This window comes from Glandiceps talaboti, chromosome 22 (assembly GCF_964340395.1).
Source record: "Glandiceps talaboti chromosome 22, keGlaTala1.1, whole genome shotgun sequence".
NCBI lineage: Eukaryota > Metazoa > Hemichordata > Enteropneusta > Spengelidae > Glandiceps > Glandiceps talaboti.
In genome coordinates this window covers 10,019,331-10,045,482 of record NC_135570.1, presented here as the reverse complement: position 1 = coordinate 10,045,482, position 26,152 = coordinate 10,019,331, and the positions used below count along the sequence as shown (strand labels likewise).

Here is a 26,152-nt window from a genome sequence, read left to right as displayed (position 1 = left end):
TACAGAATTCAATTTATTGAAACTACTCACTATGGATAAAAAAATAGCATCAAAATAGTTACTCAGAAAGAAAGATATTGTTTTATTTATCAACAACACATATACGGAAAACAACATCAAGTTAATATGTGAATTGGAAATCTACATTTCAAGTGAAGGTATAATGATAATCCTAAATAATACACATGTTCTAATTGGACGATCAGTGACTTTTGCATTAGTATGCATCACTTCTGACCAATCATGTATACTTTTATAATCCCCTGTAACTGTTGCACCAGTTTTGATATATATAAAGCTTATATTGGAGAAATGGGTAAACGGCAACAAAAAAGTCTGAAAGCGAGATTATCAGAAACCCTAAAGATGAATGTATTCATATGCCATGTAATAAAGGTGCAATTTCTATTTCAGTTACCACAAGAATAAAGTTAATTATGGTGAAGGCTAAAAGAAGGAACACCTCCAACCAATGATCATCAACTTTGGTTGCCTATCTGGGGGCGCACTCCTCTAGTTCAACCCTCGGTAAGCATACAACTTTTAAATTACTTTGTCAGGGTGAGTTGGACTATATACATACACACTTAGACTTCAGGAGAATATCATGAAGACTAGTGTGTACTCGCATAGGTCATGACCTTTGAACTCTGAAGCACACTTGGTCCAATATTTCTGTTCTGATCGTACCTCTCTGAGGGACAATGTGAAACTATATTTAACAGGGCTTGGTAGTAAGGTTATAAAGCCAAGTGAACTGTTTCAGTTACAATTTTCAATTAATTTTCATTAGTCTTACAGACTAATACACCCCCCTTGTAATTTGGTAGTTGAGATACAATGTCTATGTGCCCTGGGATAGTTATGTTAAACCTACAGGTTCAAATTGATGTCAACCAATTCAAAATTATGATCACAGAAACAGTGGCCTCGTGTCTATCAGATGTACCAATCTAATACACAAATGAGCTGTTCTTAAACTAAACCAGAATAACTCCTCAAGATTGGTGATTTTGACAAACTGTCTACTAACATAGTGATGCAATATGAGATATCTTGCAGACAAAAATAAAATATGATTTGAAAAAAAAAATAAATTCTTGCTAAAGTTACAGGTTTGGATTTTTTTGCTTTGAAATGTACAATACAGCAACTAGTTCTAAATCTCTTGTTCATTGCAAATTTGGGGTTCTACACACTTAAATTTTGAGTAACAGCATGTACTTTATGTAAAAACGATGTTTCACTAAGAATCTGATGAGTATTTTGTTTTTTGTATAGCTGAGTTTACGGAGACAAAATAACATTGATGCATAATTAGTAGAAATCCTCTATGCTGTAAAATATGGCATTGATAAACACAGTTACATCTATTTGAGAGTATGACCTGTATCGATAACAATTTCATGTTTTGCTAATTAATGAAGCAGTTAATTAACTATGATACATACAACGAAGTGATATAACATCTTTTATATGTACAGTGAAATCTGTCTATTGACCCACTCCCCCACCCCTTGTACCTCATTTTGCCATAAATGCTTTTAAGCCTAGGAAAACAACTATCTGATGTTTGTACTGCATTACTCACCTGAAACAGAACTAAAGGTGTCTTCACAGGAGGCAAATATTGATGATTCTTTGATGGCTGTGATGATCACACTCACACAGGGAAGCTGCCCACTCAGTGCGGCATTTGCATGTATGTATTTTGATAGACAGAGCAAGGAAAGAAATGCCACTTGTCTGCCCTTTACAAATTTATATCTAGACATTTTCATTAATTTAGACTATGCCCTCGATAACATTAGCAGTTGACCACTTCCCAGGACACATTTCACTGTACATAGACACATTCATACAATATTACAATTTACAAATTGGTAAAAACACTGACATTGGTTACTTTCAAGGCTTCTAACTCAGCATATTTCTGATCTCTTTATGCATGTGACACAGGAAATCTACATATGAAGCTCCACCATTGAATCCTTTATCTTCACACAAGAAATGTTTGAACCACGGTTCCAGTGTATCGCGTTGTCGTACAAACGTCAGCTGAAAAACACAAATGCAGACAACCACAGTGATATCAAGGTACTCAAAGACCTGTAGGGGACATGCTAGTAGCATAGCTACAGTTTTAGTGTTCGACTTTTGTTAAGAGAAAAAAAACAATTGTGTGTTTCCGATAACATGGCCTCAGAAAATAGGGTAGGTTGGGATTTTATTTAATTTTTTTTAATTAAAATTTTTATGAAATGTTGGTCAGATTACCCCCTTCTGTGATAGTTTGATGAAATATGTACATACATCACTGGGGAAAGAAGGTCAAGATTTTTTTTTTCAAATGTTTAAAAAATGTTTAGTGTTGGGTTATCAGACACATACAATGATTTTCATATTTGCTTCTATATACACTTTGTCCAAATAAGTTCAGTTGGGTGAATTGTTGACCCCATTAACAATTAGAAAATGATGTATATTAATGCTCCATAGGATATATATGATAAAAACCCTCTATGCATACGAGTTTTGTAGACTTTAGTAGTACAGCTTCCAGTACTGGTCAGTAAAGATTAGTGAATAAATTGTAAGAGCTACATACCTTCATATATCGTTGCCTTTCTTCTCTGACTTGTTCAATAACATTTCGTACTCTAATAGATATAGGGTTGTCAAGCGCTAGTAGTTTGCCGGCATCGATGTCGATCTGTGCTGGGGAGTGTACACTGAACACATTCTGTACCCAGTCAGCACTGACATGAAGTCCAATCCACATGTACATGGAGACACCATTCTCTAAAAGGTACACACCGTCTTCTCTAAGTCTTTCAACTGAACATCTAACAGCTGCTGGCAACTCAGTACTGCCTGGATCCATATCATGCTACAAAACAAACAAACACACTGCTTAATATGGCACTTACAAATCTACCATCTTGAATGATGCATTGTGGGAAATGTGGTTCCCTTAAAGGGACACAAGCTGAGTTTATAACCTTTTTAACTCAAGTGAAACTACTTAAATACAACCACATTCCAGTATAATATTAATATTGATGTCCTCTGGCACTGTTACAACAGTTGATTGCATAGTATGAATTTCCTGAACATTTTTTGATAAATCGGATCATTTATGAGTTATATCTTAATACCAGGTTTTAGTTAAGTCAATTGCAAGTGATGGATAAATTTAACCATAGTAGGTACAATAATGTGAGTACCTTTTAAATATGCAGTAAAAGCTACGCCTAAACTCGCCTAAACTCAGCTTGAGTTTATATTAATCCATATATTGAACTATTCTATTGAAACTGTGGGGTGGATAGTTTACTCACCAGTGGAATCAATCTTGGGTAGAAATAGACGTGTGATGATTCTATGTCCATGGCAGAGACTGTTTGCATCAACCAACTCCTGTCATCAGTTGTAATATCGGCACCACCAGATAAGGCATCACTCTTGATCAAACTATTTGCATACAATGGCAGTAATTTCATACATTCTGGTAAAATTAACTGTAAACAAAAGATATGAAGGAATTAATCGAACATTCTGACAATGTAAATTTTTTAGACAACTACATAAGCTGTCACCTTTACTACTATCATTTTATGTACATTGATTATAATATGCAGTTTTGATTTGTTGTATTTTTAATGTCAAATAAAATATACAATACTATATGCTATTTTCTAAATTCATGAGAGAGAGAGAGAGAGAGCAATAATATGGAAGGGTTGCCAAAAGACTGCATATCATACACATTTTCATGTGCGCACAAACAGTGCCTCTTTGACAGCAGGAGTATGGTGTTGTTTATATTTGTAATGACTGGTCAGTGTTAAGCGTGTGTTTCTTATCGATATAAATTGTAATTGGGGAAAATAAAATGTGTATGATATGCAGAGTCTTTCGGAGACCCTTAGATATTTCTGCTTGAAGTATTTACTCTATTTTAGGTGGTCTACTGTTCTACATCTTCTATGATAACATTAACAACAATGTAGTACCCTAATGGGAGACATCCATCATCTACTGCAATGGACTAGTGACAATTTTCTAGTACAGTACAGTACAACGCCTACAGACTTCCTTGGATTGTATAAGTTTACTTACTTGACCCGGTGAGGATGGGCTGGCACAATTTTTCCTGTAACATGTTAGAATTGTTGCACACTGGTTGATGATGTTTTCTCGGATTACTTTAGGTGTTGAATGGACTATTTGGTGAATGCCTGGGTAGAAAGAATAAATCAAATGATGAGATTTCAATGATTTACATTTAAAGACAATACAACTCCAAGTCTGCAGTGGTTGGTTACAAAATACATACATGCAGTTAATAATATATTGATACCCAAATTACACTGCTAAATTTGACATATTTTATAGACAATGTCACACAAGTTCAATAAACAAACTTCCTTCATTTAGGACACCCCCCTCACCCTAAAAGAATGTTCACAAGTGCAACATTGGCACATTTATATATGATGTAAACCATGATGAAAATTGTAGTGGTCACACCACTGCAGTCGATGCAATGTAAAAACATGATTGTAAACACATTAAAATACCACCAGAAACCCATCACTGTATATCACATTAGAAGTAAATTTTAATCAACTTAACATCCCAGTAGGAAATACAGAACCTGTTATCATTGAAGGTCTGAAATTTTTCGAAACTTTCTTAGAAGTTGGAAAATGAAGTTCAGCAATCACATTTATGCCAGACCCCCCCCCCTCCCCTACACAAATGAATGAAGATCATTTACTGAGCTTGTGTGACATTATGCGATCGTCCCCACTAGGTGGCAGTATGATCTGTCTTGGTCGATGAGCCTCATCAGAATGACAAATTCCGTAGTTACAGCTGACCACTAGGTGGCAGTATGATCTGTCTTGGTCGACAATCCTCATCAGAATGACATATTTCCTAGTTACAGCTGACCACTAGGTGGCAGTATGACCGGCCGATTGTAGATGTCAGGTAGATGTCTCTGTTGATCTTGGAATCTAGTGGTCAGCTGTAACTATGGAATTTGCTATTCTGATGAAGATTGTCGACTAAGACAGATCGAAAGCTCAATGCTAAAATGCTTTGAACTGGTTGTGTGTTATAACCTGTGTAAGTTATCATCCAGAATGACCACGATGGACATAGTGTATGTGGTAATGATTATTATACAATGCACAAGCCAAGTTGAACAATAAAATATGGAATTTATACTCTGACCGCTCTATGCCATGACAACGTGTGTCTATGTCACTAGTTCTGCTGTGTTCAAAATATGAGTCAAAATGTTCAAAATTAACATCACTTTCCCCGATTTTCCTTTCATTCAGCTGGAAAATGCTCTTGACCTAAGGGTTGTCTCTACAAGTCTAGCAACTTGTAGTGACAAAGCCCCTAAGGTCACTCATATTGTCCTTGGCTGAATGAAGAAAAATATTGGTCAATAAGTATATTTCCTACATGATCATATATTTTTCTAAACCATATGGTGTATTGTTTTCTATTACTGACCGTGTTTAGCAACGATATTGAGTACTGCGTCCATCTCACAACTACGGAACATGTCTGCCATCTGATTACAACAATTCAGTGATAAGTTGTGTATTCTGAGTTTACGCTGACCAGCAATACTTGTATACAGTACAGCAATCTGAAAATAAAGAAATGTATCACAATGTAAGCTAACAACACAGACATACTAGAATGGAAAGCACTCAGCCTGAAGAGATAGATAGAAAGAAAGGTGTCAACAAGAAAACCAAACATAGAAACACTTTAGACTAGAAATTGAAGATATGGCCACAAAAAATAAAAAAGCTGTTCAACGGGGCGCAATCTTGCCCATCACAATGGGTAGGTAGGTCGATTATTTTTTTCACAATGTTGGACAAAGGATGTAAAAACAAGCCCAATATAACAATGGCAAAACATTTCAAGTTGAGTTTATATAGTACTTATTTAGTCATTTTGATTTTATCTTTTGCAATTTGTCTCTATGGCAATCGATTTCTATCAGTTCTACAGTTATGAAATGTACACAATCTACGGTCAAACAAATTTTGTCGCTTCTCTCCCTCTCTCCTCTCAAGAAATGTTAAGTGTTTTTGAAAATAAGACAATGTAGGAGGCTATTTAGAGGATTAAAATATCAAACCATAGACATAATTTAAAATCTTCCAATTCTTGAATATGGTATTAAAATACCACTATTGAGATAATTATACTGTGCAGTACATATTATCTGGCTAAGAAGTGTATTTTTTTGTGACAAAGCTGAAGATATTTTGCAGATGTGTACTTGGTAAATGAGTTTAATTTGGTTCCAAAAAATCACAAATAAAGAGCCAACATTTCATGTACCCCTTTCAGGCTATCAGAATTTTGATGGCCCAGTGACTTCTCAGCCCCCTTCCCATAGTTGTACATTTTGTTCATTCCTTTTAATTGTACACAAATTGATGGATATGCAATAGCTTAGTTAAATCTCAATTCACTCTTGTATGCATCAATCACCAGAGCCAAGTAAATCATCGTATAAGATACTACATAATTTGGAATTGACTCAAATGTATATGGTCACATGTATTATTCAGAAAATATAATTTTGAAGAAATTCCCCTGAATAATTGAAGAAAAGTGTGCATAGTAGTCCAACAGCCTTTTTACTGATGTGTGAAGGATGAGGATATATTGCACATCACCAAAAAAAAAAAAAAAATTAAAATGCCAAAAATATGGGTAGCTTTTTTTATTTTTTCTGGCCTGGAGATATAAGATGAAGATAGGTATGAAATAAAAGAGTAAATCGTATTTTAGTGTTGTCTGGATTACACAGTTCATAATACACAGTTTTTGCTAATATTGGGAAACCATGGAGACAGAAAAGGGAGAAGGGGTTTAAAGTGACATAGTTTTTCATACAATCTATCATAATTTTGTTTGGGAACCCCACTAAAATTACTGGAGAACCTCGGTAGATTTTACCTGCTTACCTCCCTTAACTGTTAATCATGTATTTCACAAAGGTGCAGTGAAAAATAGTACGTGTGTAAATAATATTGCATTTTTCACTATGCATGTAGGGATAAATGCAATGGTATGCAGTTTCACAATTTACAATTGATCACATTCCTTTTTCCTCTCCGTGTACTCAACTTTTTCTGCTTAGGTGAAAAAAAAATAACCGTGTCTTTCAAATAACATGGCCTCAAAAACATAGGGTAGGTAGTTTGGAATTTTATTTTATCTTATTTTATTTTATTTTAGAAAATTATTGCTTTGATCCAAAAACAACCAAAATGTTCGTCACAATACCCCTTCTGTTATAGTTTGATGAAATATGTACAGACATCACTGGGGAAAGAAAACAGATGTGCATGAAGGTCAAAGAAGATAAAGAATTCTTATCTTTTTTGTTTTAAATGTTTTAAAAAAATGTTTACGGTCAGAGGCTTAAACCAGGATCAGTCAGGTTATCGGAAACACACAATTTTTTTTATTTGCTTTAGTAAACGAAAAATATCATCAGGGGTGAACAAATCATTTCATGAACTGGTGGTCCCTAGACCAATGCCTTAAAAAATCCAGTGGTCCTGCTGAAAGAATTAGTGGTCCAAGGTCCCACTAATGTGGAACATTAAATCTTACCTATGAATCTGTATATTCAGATGACTTTTTAACATAATTATTAACAGTATAAGGTACTGGTCCAACGGACCAGACAAGGTAAAATGTGTGTGGGTCCGCCCCAAAAAATGCTAGTTCCGGATCCAGGACCAGTGGATTTGTTTTCCCTTGATTATTTCTCATCTACACAAAACAGCAGTAATTCTGATGACATCAATGAATGTAAACTTGTGTCCTACCCTGTGTAAATGAATGTAAATTTGTGTCTTACCTGTGTAAATGAATGTAAATTTGTGTCTTACCTGTGTAAATGAATGTAAATTTGTGTCTTACCTGTGTAAATGCACCGGTTTCTTCTTGTAACTTGTCATCATGTTTAATCTCGACTGCAATGGCTTTATCACTGTCAATAGATCCTAACTCTACATCTGTAGTATTACTCATGTAGAAACTACCATAGAACCCTGTAGGTCGTATTCCAGTACTTGTACGCACCCTCATGATGGCGTCAAATGCTATCTGACGTTCCATATTACGTGTTAAATCGTAAATGAACCTTTCACCATCAGTTGATGCCTGAAAAGAAAATATACATATTACTTTATAAGAAATGGGTGACAAAGAGTTACAAAAAATAATATTTTTGAATTACAAGAACAGTAACGCTTTTAAACTATCTGAGGAACATTCTTTTCACAAATTACAATTCCTTCACTGAAAGACTAAAAGTTCTATGAATAAATTACTATCTGTGGGGACACTAACAGTTCATAACTGGGCTAATAAAGTGATGGTGACAATCGTAGTTCAATCTGAATTTTATGATTTTAAATTCACAGGGGGAAGTATTTGTATTGTCCACCTGTGATGGTAGACTTCATCAGTAGATAAATCAGAGTTTGAATATATCATCTTATTCTCACCTGGAAGTAATTGTATTTAAAACACTGTCCACCTGTGATTGTACAGACTTGACCAATAGTAGCTAAATCAACGTAGGCATTAGGGAAGAGGAACAAATCTACTGAACACCCGGCAGCAACACAGTTTTGTGCAATTTTGCTGTAGAAGTTGGTCTGTGGTTGTAAGACAGTCTGGAAATATAAGAAAGGAGTACACTTAGTGTTATGCTGTAAACCTAGAAATGGTTGCAAAAGATTAATTATCGTGTCTTTCACTGAAACAAAATTGTGAAAATAAGTAGCGACTAAAATGACATCTTGTACATGAACACAATGTACCAGTCTGGTAATTAGTAAAAATAAGTAGTGACTAAAATGTCTTCTTGTACATGAACACAATGTACCAGTCTGGTAATTAGTAAAAATTAGTCTTTGTCTGACTGGATAGATGGAGAAAGGGTTTCATGTTGTTTCCATATTTTTGTTTAAAAGGCAACTTTTGCTCATATCACTGAACCATTATTAGAGGGGGAGGGTGGATGACTTGACAGATGGGGTGAGGGGAGGGGAAATATTGGAATAGTTTATTACAAAGTTTTCTTTAATAAACTATTTTTGTTATTTATATCACTAATACACACATTTCCGATGCACCACAAATTGTCCTGATTACACCCCAAGGACTTTGTTATTTACTGTCAAAACAGTGTTAAATTATATTGACAACAAAGTCTACTACTACACACCTTTTCTTTGTCAGATCCAAGCAGTTTTCTATCATCTCTGTTTTTCAACTTTCCAGGAGCCTCTGCTATTGGTAATGATGAATGGAAGATAAAAATTTTACCTGTACAGTCTGCAGCCTGTAAATGGTGATAAACAATACAATGATCAAGATAGTTATAATGTAGTCAGTAATTCAAGTTTGCAAATATTGTTATAGCTATAGCAGTGATCTAGTAAGAGTTGAGATGATGCTGGACCTGGCCAATGAAATGCTCCCTCTGGTGGTGAATTAAAGCTATGGTGTGTGGGAGGGGCAGAAGACAACTACTAACTGTAGGACATATTATAAAATTATCACCACAATAAACTGCAGTAGGTCTGCACACTGAACATATTAATACTATATTGTATTTGAATAAAAATCCTTTAGAATGATGTGTATTTTGTTGATATTCAATGTTTTTCTAGTAACAAGGGGGAATATGGTAAAGTTTGCATTTGGAATTACTTAGTCATAATAAAAACAATGATTGAAACTATGGTAAACTAATATGCTATCATCAGAAATATTGAGATATTAGTATCATGTACCATCATTACTATGGGTGTGGCACTGTACAATTTTTTACCCATAACACTCTCTGATTTGTACTGTCGGACATCATCTCCTTGAAGTTAGATAAATCTCACCTGTGTACAGGATTTTGTAAGAATATTTTTTGCCATTTGGAAAGTATAGAATTGCCACTGATGAGTTTCTGAATACCCATTTTCATCGGTTATGGACTCAATAATTTATTGCAGGAGTAGCAAGCATAGAAATTTGTCAACAGATTTTCTTGAAAGACATGCAGAATAATTGCAATGAAACTAAGGAAAATATATACGCCTGTTATGACCCAAAGATATAGATTTCTCTGAATAGGTATAGCAGAAGGAATTTACATATTAAAGCTATTCATACAAACTGGCTACCCAAGTTAGTGATACTTTGACATTTGCAAGTGTTTTATTCAGAGTACATGTTTAATTTAGCCTAAGCTGATGAATATAACTTCATATTACACCAGAATTTTCAAGTAGCTCACCAAAGTGTTCGCCAGGTACGCACCATGGCTTTTTCAGTTTGATTTAGTTAAGTTAATTTTTTGACAACATTTAGAACTTTACTTTTTATTGCTAAGCATTCTTTTGTTACATACTATTAAAATTTACTTGTTATGATTAAAGAGTTGAGAAATATGGGTTATTGAAAAAGTTCTAAAATTACGAACCTCCAAGCATACTTATCAGAGAGAGTTGTGGGTACGACATTGTACAGTGTGTGGTCTTTGTTGCTAGGTATCTAGTAGTGTATTTTCTTACCTTGAGTGCTTCAAGACCAGCCTGTACTACAGGACCAAGCATTGTTTCTGTTTCTCTAGTTTCACTAAACATCTGTGGGATCTGTTCCAATAAACTAAAAGTCAAGAAAAAACACACAAATTATTCATGAGACTGTATTCTTATAAGTGTTTTTGCTAAGGTTGGGGAACCTTGTAACAGAAAGGGAGAAAGAGGTAAAAATGGCAGTGTTTCTGATAATTTTCTTTGGGAACCCCAGTAGATTTTACCTACTTTGCAAAAAACTGTATCCCCCCCAAAAAAACATAGGAATATTCATTTCATGTTTGTTGGCTCTCTTTGCAAACAGAACTGTTCAGAAACTTTTGACTACAAATAAAGTAATTGAAAATGTTTCTGTTATTGTCATATTTTGTTAGTCTTTGCTAAAGACAGTCTGTGTACAGTTAAATAAAATCCTGGTTAATACCATTCAGACTTTCATCTCTTCATTTCTAACATAAGTAATACATTACTACTAACTGTAGTTGACAGATATTTGGTTTATTAACAAACTCTGTTTAAGAGGGAACACAGGTAAGGCTTGTTTCATCTTAGCTGTATTTGTTATGCTTGGGACAAACAGAAAAGAAATGTGTACCAACCCTGCATTACATGTATGTGGTCACTGTAAAATACAGTTATGAAAATTAGCAAATTTGGCAGAGAAGAAACTTGCTGGACACTGGGGTGAAGCATTTTGGGAAGTAAATGAAGTTAGGAGCTTCACAAATATTGTACTAATGCCAAAACAATGCTAAGGCTATTTCTTCAAGAGGTGTGAAGCTCCCACCTAAATTTATTTCTGAGCTGGCCTCTTTTAAGCCAGATTTCACAATTTCAAAGAGGTCACACTATACAGGACAGGTGAAAATGATTTTTCTGGGTCACCTCCGCATAAACAAATGTAGTGGAGATAAAAATCAGCCACACCTTTGACCCCCTTTAGTTATAATCTTTATGACCCAGGTATGGGTTTTGTGGACCGAGGTGGTACAGCCGAAGGGTCCGACTGTAAGAGGGCCGTAAAACCTATATCTGGGTCGTACATGTTTTATCATATACTCCATGTAGTGGCAAAGAAATGTCATTTGAATCACATAATCAGATAAATTGGCACTGAAATATTATTTTATTTGCAAAAATGTACAAATAGTGAAGAAATTAACAAAGCCAAATCACTGAACAAATGGATATCGATGAGCGTGCCATTTGCCATATTTGGGCAAAGTGTGCCAGGCCGTGATACTGAAAATTACTGCCCAGGTTCGATGCACATGTATATGATAAAGATACTTACCTATCTATAACAGGTCTAGCTTCCGATAATTTAACTAAGAATCCATCTAATAGTGGCATGAAAACATCATTGACATCTGATACAACTAACATTTGTGGCTGGGCAAGAGCACCATTGATATTGTAGAAATGTAAAGTGTTATTATACGTAACAAAACCAACACGCACTGATGACTCATCCTGACCAGACTCTCTGAAAAAAGATGAAAAGTTGAATCAGTAATTAGGAGAGAAAGACTGAGGAACACTTGGATCACTACATATTTTTGCACCCTATCCTGTTTTGTAAGCCAATCAAAAAGGAGGAGACTGGTAAGATTAGAGTTAGGGATGTTAGAGTACCCACCATGGCAAGACTGAAGAAACGCAACCCAATATATATATTAGGTTCCCTAGTCTGTTTTGTAAACCAAACAAAATATAGGAGGTAAGTAACATTAGAGTTAGAGATATTACAGTACCTACATGACAAGACTAAAGAACACTTGACCCAATATATATGTTGTGTTCCCAAGTTTGTTTTGTACAAACCAAACAAAATGTGATAAGTAACATTAGGGTGAGGGATAATAGCATAATGCTTGTGTTGTTGATAGATTCAATTTGTTATAGATTGTATCTAGTTCAAAATTGTTACCACACGAAGAGCAGACTATGAACACAAGTATACTATTTAGAACAAATAAACTTAGGTTATTGGAGCAATCACAACAAAATAGTTGCATTTTCATTTGAAAACGGCACCATATAAACGGACCTAAGACACCCAACTTACTAAAACACTCTACAAAAGATAGAATACTAAATTATGTAAATAAGTAAGCTAACATAATACAAAATATATTTACAAAATAAGAGTTATTATGAAAAGTCAACTTAACAATACATTTATAACACTGATTTAATTTAGCCTAGGAAGAAACTGTTTTACATAGATGTTGATAGATTACTAGTATTGGTTTCAATGTTAGTCTCCAAGTTTACTTCACTTGTAGAAGTGTACAGTAAATTACTTGAAGATTTTATGATCTTATCTCACTTGGATACTGATAAGCAGTCAATGGATTTGCCTGAGTGAATAGACAACTTTATAAAGGAGTTTTCTGCATGACCAAGTCTTGCTTTATTTTCAGAGATATATGCCCATCAATTTTGTGTTTGAATGAGTCCATGTAAATATCTGCAAATTATAACTATGACAGAATGAATGCACATGTTCGAAGTAGAATTGCTTACTATCGTAGCAACCATATCATTCAAAGAAAATACACTGGACTTGTATTTCCAGACAAGGCAACAATTACAAGTGTAAGTTTGTGCACCCTGGTGTTTACTGCTGATATTATCTCTAAGTTTTAGTGTAACTTCAACAATGTCTGTCACTGTTGTAGCAAATGTTGAGACAAAGTTTGAAACCAATTCTAGTAATCTAACAATATCTATGTAAATATATTCATTCTAGACTAAGTTAATTCAACTGTAAAGGTAGTCTCAGTTATCCAGACTCTCACTGGGGGCTCTGCATAGAAGACCTCCCCAAACCGAGAAACTGGGGAAACCAAATCTCAACTCGCAACTCTTGCCTGGGTGGTCTCGTAGAAGAGCCCCCACAGCAGTGAGAGTCTAGGTAACCGAGACTACTGTAAAGGAACCAAGTTTTGACTTACTTTGGTAGCCTGTCTAATAAACTATGAAGTTGTTTACAAAGTAAGGGAACCATTCCATTCTTGACACTGTTATATGTTACATCAATCATAAAGACAAAGGCAGGAGGGTTTGGTAATTGATTATTCTGAAAACAAAATAGATTACATTAAGATAGTATTTCAGCATGTCTTTTGATTTACCATACCTTCTCTAGAATTCAGATTCAGAATAGTAATCTCCACCAAAATCGATTCAATTAGTCCACATCTCACGGGCAATGCACAGACAAACAAATAAACACACAGACAGACAAACAAACAAACAACAGTGAAAACAATCTCTATCCAACCTTGTTCCCAGAGGTAATGAACACAGTTGTGCATATTATTGTAACATTATATTTTATGTCAGACTGGATTGATATCTTATTGTCAACATTTCCACAAACAAACAAACAAACAAACAAACAAACAAACAAACAAACAAACAAACAGCAGTGAAAACATAACCTCCATCCAACCCTGTTGCCAGAGGTAATGAACACATTTTTGTAACATTACATTTTATGCCAAGACTTCATGAATGCAAACTGACAGACCATAAAAATGTAAATACACATGTTGTGAAACTTACTTTGCAGTAGTCTGTTGTGGCTACAAATTCATACGACCCAAGAGATAACTCTGGTCTCTCATAGTAATCTATCCTTCGACCCATGTGATCTAAATGCTGAAAGTATTCTGGAGGAACTGGAAAAAACAAAACAGAAACAACATCTATCAACATCAGTTCAATAAAAAACCCAACTGACTGGGATAGGTTGTTTTGAGTAATACATGTACCTTGTGTAATCAGTATGCCCTCTAAGGCAATTTGACACAATGACGATCAGTAATTTCTTATGATACACCAAGATTTGAAGTTCTCCTATTCCTCACTTTGTGGTGACTCACAAGAAATCAGTCTATATAGTATTTTCACCCACAATTATATTTTTTCATTTCATCAGAGGGTGAAACTCCTTCTAGCCATTTGAGCAGATTCTAGAGTAATGCAATTGTATGATTGATTCCAATCATGAAAAGCTAACTAACCAATAAAATTACCCCAAAATAAAATCATACTCAGGATATAAAAACCTTTGCAATCCGTTAGCTAGCCTGTCCACAGCACTGGATCTGTGACTGCGCTAACTCCTGACCTACTATGAGAGTTAGCATAGTCACAGATCAGTGTTAGAGACATTCTAGCTGACTGATCACAAATTTATTTTATTGCAAATTCACCCATGATGTAGAAGAAGTAGTCTGAGTTCATCAACGTCTTACTTTGGATAATAAACATTGTAAGCTAAGGTTCTAGTTATCGTCTAAGAATATTTTAGTCAATTTTTCAAGAATGATATTGCATTTTTCATCCAGTGAGACAAATGCCAGCATTCCCTATAGACGTAACATCAACCCCTTCCTAAGAGGACTCAGATCATTCAGTTCAGAGCATAAGTAGAAAATGCATCCATAGAAGCCATCCGTATCTTTCTAACTTACAAACTCATACTACATTCCTCACAACCTGCTTGTAGTAAACATAATCATTTTGAAAGTTGGATTGAACCTAGCTTCATATCAAAAGTTAGTCTTGTTGTAAGACACTAGATCTGTGCTGGGGGTTGCTTGGTACAGCTCACAGATAATGAGTACCTCTGGGCACAGGCTAGCACCCTCAGTAGCAACCTTCGGTCAGCTATAAAGTAAACAGAAGAGCCCGAGGAGTCTAGCAGCAAGACTAATCAAAACAGGGAGTATAAACTTACCTTCAGTGATACAATTACAGAAGCTACATTGAAACCTTCGTCCACCGTCAATAAATTGCATAAATGGACACATGTATGCCTTGCATCTATTACATCGTATTGGTCCATTTGGTCCATGGTCTACCAGAGGTGGTTCTTGCTGTTCACGAACACAAACAAAGTTTAACATGAGTTTAGTAGACTGAATACTTTTGCACTGACCACAGTATACCATTAATCTACAACACAGTTTAAAACTTTGCTAATACACATTTCTATTCAATGAATCAAAATATTTCTTGAGGGCTAATCCTAAATTTTGCGAACATCTCGTCAGATGATGCTGATGAGATGTTGGCAAAAATTTGGGATTTAATTGCTTCAAGGAAATATTTTGACTGTGAGTAGAAACTGTCATTAGTAACTATGAACTCTGAGTCCATGAACATTCATTCTCACAGCTGTTATTTTAACTTTGTAATTAAATAAAAACTTTAGTAATATCAAAATAGCATGACAACTTCTCTTAAACTCGCAATAAGTGTTGCAATTTTCATTATCACCTCAATTAACCAATACCCACAATACACTTTATGCAAATACTTTCAAATACATGAAATTCTTCAGTCTTGGCATAGCCTTAACATTTGTAATGCTAATTCAATGCGTCTCAATCATGTAGTTTGCTTTTTACAATCGCTGACATCAGACCGTGGACAAATGGAAACTGTTACAAACTGGGAAAGTAAACATGAATTGGACTAATAACACTTGGCACAACATGTTTGAGAGACTTATATTACATTCAATCATTTGATAAGAACAGTTGTTTGGCCTCTTTACATAATAGTTCAGTTCACAAACAAATTTCCAGTTTCCATGGTAATTCATGTACATGCAAAGAGGCCATAAAACTGTTATCTAAAGCTAAAAATTCTACAAGCGAAACTTTAAAACAGGCTTTGATGTGAGGATCAGGTATACTTGCAGCATCTTCATGTGACTTGGACATTACTATTATTCCAGAGGGGTGACTAACAGTTCAACACCTTATAGCATATGTCTGTGGGTCCCTAAAAGAGGGTCACTAACCCTCTGAGAGAATGACATGATCTAAGTCCCTGTTTAGGTACAGTAAACAATCTGATACAAATATTATGAACAGGTTAATTCTATTCTCACCTCATCTGTCTTGAGCTTGGCGAAGGGTGAGATCACAAACCCAATGGGTATCTGAGACTGTTTTATCATATCTTGAGTACATGGAATATTGTACATTGTTGAACGTATAAATCTTGGACTGGCATTACCTGAAAATGAACACAAGATTATCGTGAATCTAAAGTGATATATTGTTGGAGAATTAAAATTAATGAGATATTAATAATTGTCTTTATTTATACTGGATAGTTCTTTAAGTATATAAACACTTGTCGCCAAAGAAGTCCAGTGAGGGCCATCCCTCATGGGTTCAATGGAGAGTCAAACTGAACGACACTCTTCTTTCATAGAGTGGTAAATTTAATCAAACCCTGAATGGGTTTGAACCCCGACCGCTGTGGGAAGAGGCAAGTGGTGTAACCACTCGGTCACTGTCAACCCTATTGATATTATTAGGAGCTTATAATAGACAATCGAAAACTGGGTCTTGCAATAAAACAATGAGTTTATGAGGTTGAACATTGTCAAGACCTAACAGAGTCAAATTAGACAGTGTGTTGTTGACGACTCAAATGGCAAATAGATTTTCTATGGTCAAAACAGAAAATTAATCAATGAATGGCAAAAATTGGTAAGATCACTGGAGATTTGGGGCAACAGTGACCCAGTCATCACTATTGAATTTCAAAACAAGTGTAAAACATGGAATCAGATGTGTATACAATAGATTGCTCCATCTATAGTTTCATCTTTTTTACACCATCATTTTATCGACCAAATCAATTATCAATGTTGTAAGACCGACTAAACGATTTACCTTGATCTACTACCCTGAACTCTGTTGTCACAAGTGGTGGCAGGCTACCACGTTGATTTGTTGTAAATTGTTGGTTACCACGGTTACGTCTGTCATCTTCTATCACTTGAATCTACAGGTAAAACAAACATAAAATTCAAAAATGGGGTAACATTTCATAGTTGCCATAGCAAATAAATCTTGAATATATTCAATTGTTAATAAGTTTTTTTATAGAAAGGATTTCAGAATACAGTACAAATGGTATGTTACTGCATATATAGGTAGTTGCTGATTTGATGATGCTCTGAGAGTAAGTTAGTCACAATATTTAGAAATCTTCAAACCCAGTTTTGTTCAGACTATCCATTTTTCTAGCTGCATACAATGTGTTTTGGAAAGTCAGAACTAGCCCTGTCATTGATCAGTGGTTTCTTTTACTTTCTTCGTAATAGGAAAATTTGATAACTTACCGGACTTGGCATTTGGTCTGGGTCAAGTCTCCTCTGTTGTTGCTGTGGTTGTGGTTGAGGCTGTTGCGGCATTATTCCTGGGTGTGCTCCAGCCATTCCTGCACCACCCATTGCCATGGCTGCACCAGCTGGCATACCACCTCCCATGGGTGGTAAGCTCTGTAAACCACCCGGTCCAGGGGGTGGCATACTTGTACTAGTAGGTGTATCTGGAGTACCAGGCGGCTGATACGCACCCGGTCCAGAATAGTTGCTAGGTGGCATACCTCCTGGACCTGCCATTCCTGGCTGTGGTGGACCAGCTAGTGATGATGGCGGGCCACCCATTGAAACTGGTGGGACACCGGCTTGCATGTAACCAGCCTGTCCGTGTGGTGGTTGTTGATATGCACCAGGACCAGCCATACTTGAAGGAGGTGGTCCACTCATTCCAGTTGGAGCTGGTTGAACAGACATCCCAGATGGAGGTCCAGCCATACTTGATGGAGGCATTGCACCACCGTACGATTGAGCACCATATCCTGAACTTGGTGGTCCAGCCATACTGGACGGTGGTCCAGGCATACTAGATGGTGGTAGTCTTTGGCCAGCCATATTGGAAGGTGGTGGAGCCTGCATTTGGAAAATAAAATTAATATGCAAGAACAAACTAATTCTGTTGGTTATGGTTACATGTACTTTATACATTGTATATCATTCATATTTTTATTTAGTTAAAATGACATGTTAACTCCGGTACTTTTAATCTAGAATTAACAAAGCTACACTTCTATACTGTCACCATGGTTATTTGTGATTATAGGATAGCATTACAGCTGAATTTGGATACTATTCATAGATTTGCTTGTCATATTCATAATTATACGTAAAAATGAACATACAGAGAAAGCTACAATCAAATGATACAGCAACAAGGTACATTCTACAATCAAATGATACAGCAACAAGGTATATTCTGAAACCTAAATGTTTTCACTACAACAATACTATAACTTTTTATTGGACAGGTAGATGAAGATGAAGAACTGTCAATCATTGAAATATTTGAAGACTGCTATTTTACTGCATAGTTGATTGATGAAATTCAATTCTGTTGTGTATTTGTATGAAATATTCATGATTTTTTGTGAAAACTTTTCGTTGTTTGTGAGAATATTTCACTGAATATATACAGCTACTTCCTGACAAATGAATATCAATGTCAATGGGTCAATGAACTATAAGGAAACTGGTTGGTATGGCGATGGATCATTGCACCAATTTCAACTCCCCCTAATTTCAGTGCATCAGATTTGATTGCTTGTTTTTACTTTTCATATAATCTAAAATCTGGTTTTCTTACTAAAATGACGGAGGAATAAACCAAATTGATGTTTTTACGTCTACTGTAACATGTTTGATAACTAAAATCAGGAAACGCAATCGTGACTCCATTATAATCCTAACACAACTTCACAGGATTCCAGGAATTGATCCAATCAAACTTTGTAATTTATTTTATGATGGAAATCAAGATGAACGATGGGCACAAATAGTCAGGGAATAGGCCTTTACTTGTCTTAGTAGGTATTTTGCATGTAGGCTTCTATGTATCACTGCATTCCTGATTTTCATACATACACATGTCAATCACATTACAAAGATCTGAAAATTACTTTACAACATGATTTTGAAATGGATTGAGATGAGTTGAAAATGAGATGAGTTGAAATTGGGGTGAAGTGAATCGCAATCGGTTGGTATCACCCTGAACTCAGAAAATGTAATCTTTACAACAGCTTCAAGTCAGTTACATCATTTACAGCTTTTTTGACAAAATAAACAAAATTTTTTAAATAGATATTGATAGATTACTAGAATTGATTTCAAACGTTGTCTCAACATTTGCTACCACAGTGACAGACATTGTTGAAGTTACACTAAAACTTAGAAGGATAATATCAGCAGTAAACACCATGGTGCACATAGTTAGTAGTTGCCTTGTCTGGAAATACAAGTCCATTGTATTTTGAATGATATGGCTGCTACGATAATAAGTAATTCTACTCTGAACATGTGCATTCCTTCATGATAATTCATAATTTGCAGGTATTAAGGACTTATTCAAACACAAAATTGATGAGCATATATCTCAAAAAAAAAGAGCAAGAATTATAGCCAAGGAAAGCGAAAAACTCTTGTACATGTATAAAGTTATCTATTCATTCAGGCAAATGCATAGTCTACTTATCAGTATCCAACTGTGATAGAGTGTAATTACTGTACATAGTCTTCCACAAGTGAAGTAAACATGGAGACTAACTTTGAACACAATACTAGTAATCTATCAATATCTATGTAAACATTTTCATTCTTTAATTTCTCAAAAAAAAAAGAAGCAAAGTATAAATCATGCCACTGACATCTTTTGATATTTACTTATATTGTTTATTTATAAATACTACTGATCTTGAATATTTTGTGACTGACCATTACTCTTTTGGTGTTGGGGAGAACCCTACTGTAAACATTGAGATTTCATGAACATTCTCAACTTACCATTTGTTGTCTCTGTTGGGGTGCAAGCTGGGGCTGAGGTGGTCCTGAGATGGCCATTCCACTCATTTGATTGGATAGTTGGTTTTGATTGACAGGTGGAGGTGCTGCACTTCTCATTGGTTGAGATGGTGGAAGGGGAGCTCCATACTGACCAGGTACTGGTTGGCTTGGACCCCTGTTTAGAAAAAATGATATATTTTTATCTTTCTTGTGCACCAATTTGATAACAACAAGTGATACACTAATATGGTATTTTTTTGTATGGTAAAATCAGCAACCATTGACAAAATGCCTTCAAATAAAATAGAAAACGTTTCCTAATGGGTCAAAATTATAAAATTTTCTCTTTTTTCTTTTGTGAAACCTGATAGTAAAGGACAGAGAAATACTAAATCTTGGTGGATGATATCAAAATGCTATGTCAGTGTAAATGGCACATCAAATTGGCTTCAGAAGACATACCTCGCATTTGTCATGGTCACCTGCCAAAAATGAACTTGCCTCTAAACCAAGAAACTCAGATACAAATTGTGATAAAGAAACTAGGTGTTATGTCCATGCATAATTCATTCAAGTTGTGTAACACTTGTACTTTTGTTATGGATCTGAAATCTGGGGCCATGAATTCTCCTCAACTACAGAAAACGTCTCCGTTTTTGCTGGTTTTTATTAGGGGTCGAGAGTAGCACAAATACTGAAGCTATTTTGGGCGAGTGTGGCAGGGTCCCACTTTGCTGTACGTATATAAAAAGATGTGTCTTATTGTTTTAAGCTTGTACATATGGATCGTTCTTGGTACCCTAGAGCTGCCTATGAAATGTTACGGATATTAGACAAGGCAGGTTAAACCACTTGGGCTACAAAAATTAAAGAGCTCTTGTGTAAGTATGGTTTTGGTTATGTATGGTTTTTGAGCAACAAGTTGGTAATGTTGAATTATTTATGTCTACATTTCATCAAAGATTAACTGATTGTTGTCAACAAAAATGACACAATATAATTAATGAATCCCAAACCTCAGGTTTTATGCAAAATGTAAGTCTCAGCTAGAACCTGAATTATATTTACAAAGTATCCATTATAGCCATGATATTACTGACGCTGGTATAATTACACTTTTCTCCAACATTTTTCTTCATTCAGCTGGTAAATAGTAGTGACAAAAGCCCCATTAGGTCAAAAGTAATCTCCTTGGCTGAACGAAGAAAAATGTTGGGGTATAACATCAAACTCAATCCAATTTACTGTCTTTGGACAGACTGTATATCCTGGTTGATCTATATCACGATAACCTGTGTCTACGTCACTGGTTTTGTGATGTCAAAAATATGAGTCAAAACATTCAAATCACCATTATTTTTTCCCACTTTTTCATAAGTTATGCTTGAGGAGGTATAATTATATTACTCCAATATTTTTCTTCAGTCAGCCGGAAAATACTCATGTCCTAAGGGTTTGTCACTACTTGTCTCGCGACTTGTAGTGACAAGGACCCCTTAGGGCACTCGTCGGTTCCTCTAATGAATGAAGAAAAATAGTGGGAAATAATACCTAATTATGTTTACCTGTTACAATAACTCCTCTAATATTCTACTTTTTTTTTGTAATTTGTGCCTTTATACATCTCCAACATCTCCATGTATCATTGTTGACAGGTTCATGCATATATAATCATGCATACATAATTTTGCCTAGGAAGAACAGTCTACCATCTTTGGTGGCAGGTATTGTGGTCATGTTCAACCCTGGATTTTTCACAAGGGGGCACAGAGCCCAGAAACATGTTGTCCCCAGTTTGAGTTTGGAAAGGGAGAATATTTATAGCCGGTGGCCATGCTGGTAATATCACTGATAATTCTGAACAAAAATTGGAACTTGGAGGGTAGTTTTGAATGAACATGTGAATGCTCAGGAATTACACAGAAAATTATGATATGATCTGTATTGCTACTCATTTTTGATGTAGTCAATATACATTAAAGTTGTCATATTACATTTACACCATACTTTGAGCCAGTTATCTCTTGGAAGATATAACTTAGGACCTCCACTGACTACTTGACTACATAAAATACAATACTGAAAGTGAGAACATGTGTACTCTCAAAAATTTTAAGAAACAATAACAGAATGTGGGAAATTTACATAACAATAAGTGAGTTATGTAAATTACAATCTTACTTTCAGGACCAAGAGAAAACCATGAGAATTGTATCTTATTTTCTTGCATGACTTATAATACATTACACCATCAGAAACTTGAACCAAACACAGATCTATATCTTTCAAGGATCATATAATCAAATGTTAGCAAAAGCAAATAACAAGTGCATCCCAGTCAAAACTGACAGTTTGCCACATGTCAAAATAGTAAATTTGCATACATGGGTATTGGTTAAATGTGCCAGGGCAGTGAGCTGCATCAACTTTTGGTCAAGGAATATTTATCAGGTGGCAGTCACAATAGACCCTTGCCATACACTCCTGGCTCAAACTACATACTTAATACTCATCCTTGAATGGTTACACCCTTTAAATTTACTAGCAACTCATTCACCACTACCTTCAATACACAATGTACTGGTATAATACACAGACAGTTTGTGGTGGGATACAAGTGGGATGAGTAGATTCAGTTTGTTGAGAGTTGAGACTGAGACTTGGTCGAACCATATTCACAATAAGCATACACAATGTACGCACATTATTTTAGTACAGTTACATGTATATATCATATTCATTGTGTGTGTCACAGTGTGGAAATGGAATATGAATAATATGAAATATCATTTATGTATACACGCTCAAGGTCATCACATACTATTTGTCAATGTCATTCAGTTTCCCTTACATAAACTCAAAAATTCAACATCTGTTTTTCTTAATAACACTATTAAGTGTTGACAGGTGTGGTGGGTGTTTTGACGTGTGTTTCTAAAGTCACTTGTCTCCTAATCCTATACTAGTCTGTACACCTACCTACACGTGGGAATGACCCCAATGCTTTCAAACATATATATAGGCCATTTGGGAAATATTGTCACAACTGGTGAAGATTTTCTTCCCATTCTCACTATAATTAATTAAATCAAGTAGAAAATCATACCTTTGACTTTGTCCTTGGCCATAAAACTGTTGTTGCCGACTGGCATCTCCCTGTGCTCCTGAGTAGGGGCCATTCTGGTTAGCTTGTCCATATGTTTGTGGTTGGCCAGCATTATACATGCTAACTGGTGGTTGAGCCGAAGAAGGTGGTGCCACTGGACCCTTACTCACTGCAGGCGGTGCTCCATATTGTCCCATTGGGGCAGCAGGTTGTCCGTATGCCATATTTTGACCGGAAGGTGGTGGGGGACCATAGTTCGGATTACCGTACCCGCTTCCACCGGCTTGCGGGCCATAGGTCATAGACTGTCCGGCTTGTGGATTCATCATGGTAAAAGTAGTACTGGGGTAAAGTCAACTTGTTTTAGTGATTTCTATGTTATATTACAGCTGTTTTGGTACTTACAGACTTCCAACGAGTGAGTGTCTCATGAAACCGGAACATGCGACGAAGTGTTGATAATCACTATCAAAAACTTGCCCCTACCGTTCCCTTTACGCTGGTTTAAATGACCCGAGTCCCACCAAATGTAAAGATACGGTAGGATTCCCTTCCACGTTGCCCAAAACAACACGGAAAGATGACACTGTTTCTAAATATACTAAAAATTACCGTGAGTTTCTTATGCCACGTCGTATTCAGGGCTTCAACGAGAGGTCGCCCGGATGTACGCATGCGTACTGTAGCCACGTAAGCAAAATTTCGCAACGCCTTATGGGCCAATTTCCGGGTTGAGAGTCACCGTGACGTGTAGTTCCGTCAATGTTGTTGGACCACACTCATCATGACATTTGCATATATAGGGAAATATCTAGAACGTTAAACCTTGATTTTCTATGAGTGACACGCATTCATAATGTAATCATAGAAAAGTTGAAATAGTTACACACACAAGTGTATATTCTAACACAAATATACATAGAACTTTTAGTTTTAACTTTTACTAGAGAACTTTAGGAACTATGTACATTCGGGCCAAGGCTAAGGGAAGTTCGCTGTTAATTACTTAGTGACATAAATAATTAATTAACGAGTTCTTCAAATTTGCACAGATATAATCAATGGATCAAAATATGAACAAAAACATGGGGGGTGGGGTACCCGGCCGCCGCACTAATTTTGCAAGTATAGCGCCCTCTAGTGACAAGTTTGGTGTACTTTAGAATTAGGTATGTAAATATGTACTCCACAAACAATACTGGTTGGCATATACATATACTTTTCATTATTTATTTTAGTTGAGTTAAATTCTGACTGGTACAACTGGGCAGCAAATATCATCACTTTTGGTTCCATCATGAACATCTAGGTGTAGCCAGAGAGAGAACAGACAGTAGAGAGACATAAATTCAACTATCAAGGTCAATAAAGCATGTCTCAAATACAGACTGCACACAACCTCCTGGCATGCATGTTTGTTATTAGATTTCCTCTTTATGTATTACAATGTCAGGATCTTTTAAAAAACAATATGTTGTAAAATGGGATATTGATTTTTGGTCAAACTTAAAGGAAGGCTCAAAAATGGAGTCTGACTCTTTCTTTTCCATTGTGTATGTTTTAAAATTAACGTAATCATTTCTTTTCCCAAATGAAGCTGATTTTAGTCATCCTTGTTTATAATTGTATAAGTTAGTTCTTTCGATGGAACACATGTACAACAGATGAGAAGACTAGACAACATTATACTACAGGAATTACCGTTGAGGGCAGTATAACGAGATAAAGTGAACCTGCGAGATAGCAGCACCAGCACATAGATTTTTATTCTGTGGGGTTAAACATGAACTACATGTAACAACAAAGGAAAACTGCTGAGAGAGAAAGAAATATTTCAACCATTTCGGAAGTACATATATTGTAAGAAATTTGTCAGTAATGGTTTACATTGGGACAAGAAATATTCTTCAATGAAGTTGCAATTCATTTTTCAAGTAGTGTGAGATTTATTGGCACCTTGTATTCTGTCTGTGTCACTTTGTTACCAAGGAAATAGGTTATTTCTCTATCTTGTTACTAAGGAAACAGGTAATATTCTTGATCTTGTTACTAAGGAAACAGGTAATATTCTCTATCTTGTTACCAAGGAAACAGGTAATATTCTTGATCTTGTTACTAAGGAAACAGGTAATATTCTCTATCTTGTTATCAAGGAAATAGGTAATATTCTCGATCTTGTTCCTGATGAAACAGAAAGTATTCTCTATCTTGTGTCAAGGAAAACGGTAATACTACTATCCTGTCACTATGGAAACAAAATGTTCTCTCTTCTTAACAACAGGAAACACGTAATATTCTTTATCTTGTTACCAAGGAAACAGATATCTCTCTTCTAACAAAGCAATGAGTTAATAATCAATAATACTATATTTTCCAGTCATTCTCATGTAAATTTCAAATGCTTAACAAAAGAATATGTAATTTATGTGTCGAGAGAAATCAGTGCTCTTGTGGCACGTTGAGGGCGCTCTTCTATAAGTGGTATTAAAGCTTGGTTGTGGCACTAGCTGCAACTGGGATGTTTTTTTAAAAATGATTTGTTATGTACAATAACTTACTCATACTATCATACACTGAGAACAGTATTATATTGCCTGTGCCAGGGTAAAGCTGTATACATGATACATCAAATCAATTTGATTTTTGGTTCCGCATCAAAAAATCAGCGCCCTCAATGGC

General features: G+C 35.6%; 1 protein-coding gene across 1 annotated transcript; it reads right to left on the bottom strand.

The window, feature by feature from the left end:
• On the bottom strand, positions 1-24,166 carry LOC144451921 (protein transport protein Sec24C-like). The gene is made up of 18 exons (XM_078142829.1): positions 23,474-24,166; positions 20,368-20,542; positions 17,830-18,441; positions 17,378-17,489; positions 16,582-16,709; positions 15,421-15,559; positions 14,241-14,356; positions 13,628-13,752; positions 11,962-12,153; positions 10,644-10,737; positions 9,299-9,415; positions 8,574-8,744; positions 7,984-8,226; positions 5,536-5,674; positions 4,123-4,241; positions 3,342-3,521; positions 2,609-2,890; positions 1-2,058 (listed from the first exon to the last, which is right to left on the bottom strand). The coding sequence occupies exons 1-18, from the start codon at positions 23,800-23,802 to the stop codon at positions 1,918-1,920; spliced, it is 3,414 nt and encodes a 1,137-aa protein (XP_077998955.1). The 5' UTR covers positions 23,803-24,166; the 3' UTR covers positions 1-1,917.
• Positions 24,167-26,152: the final 1,986 nt, after the last annotated feature.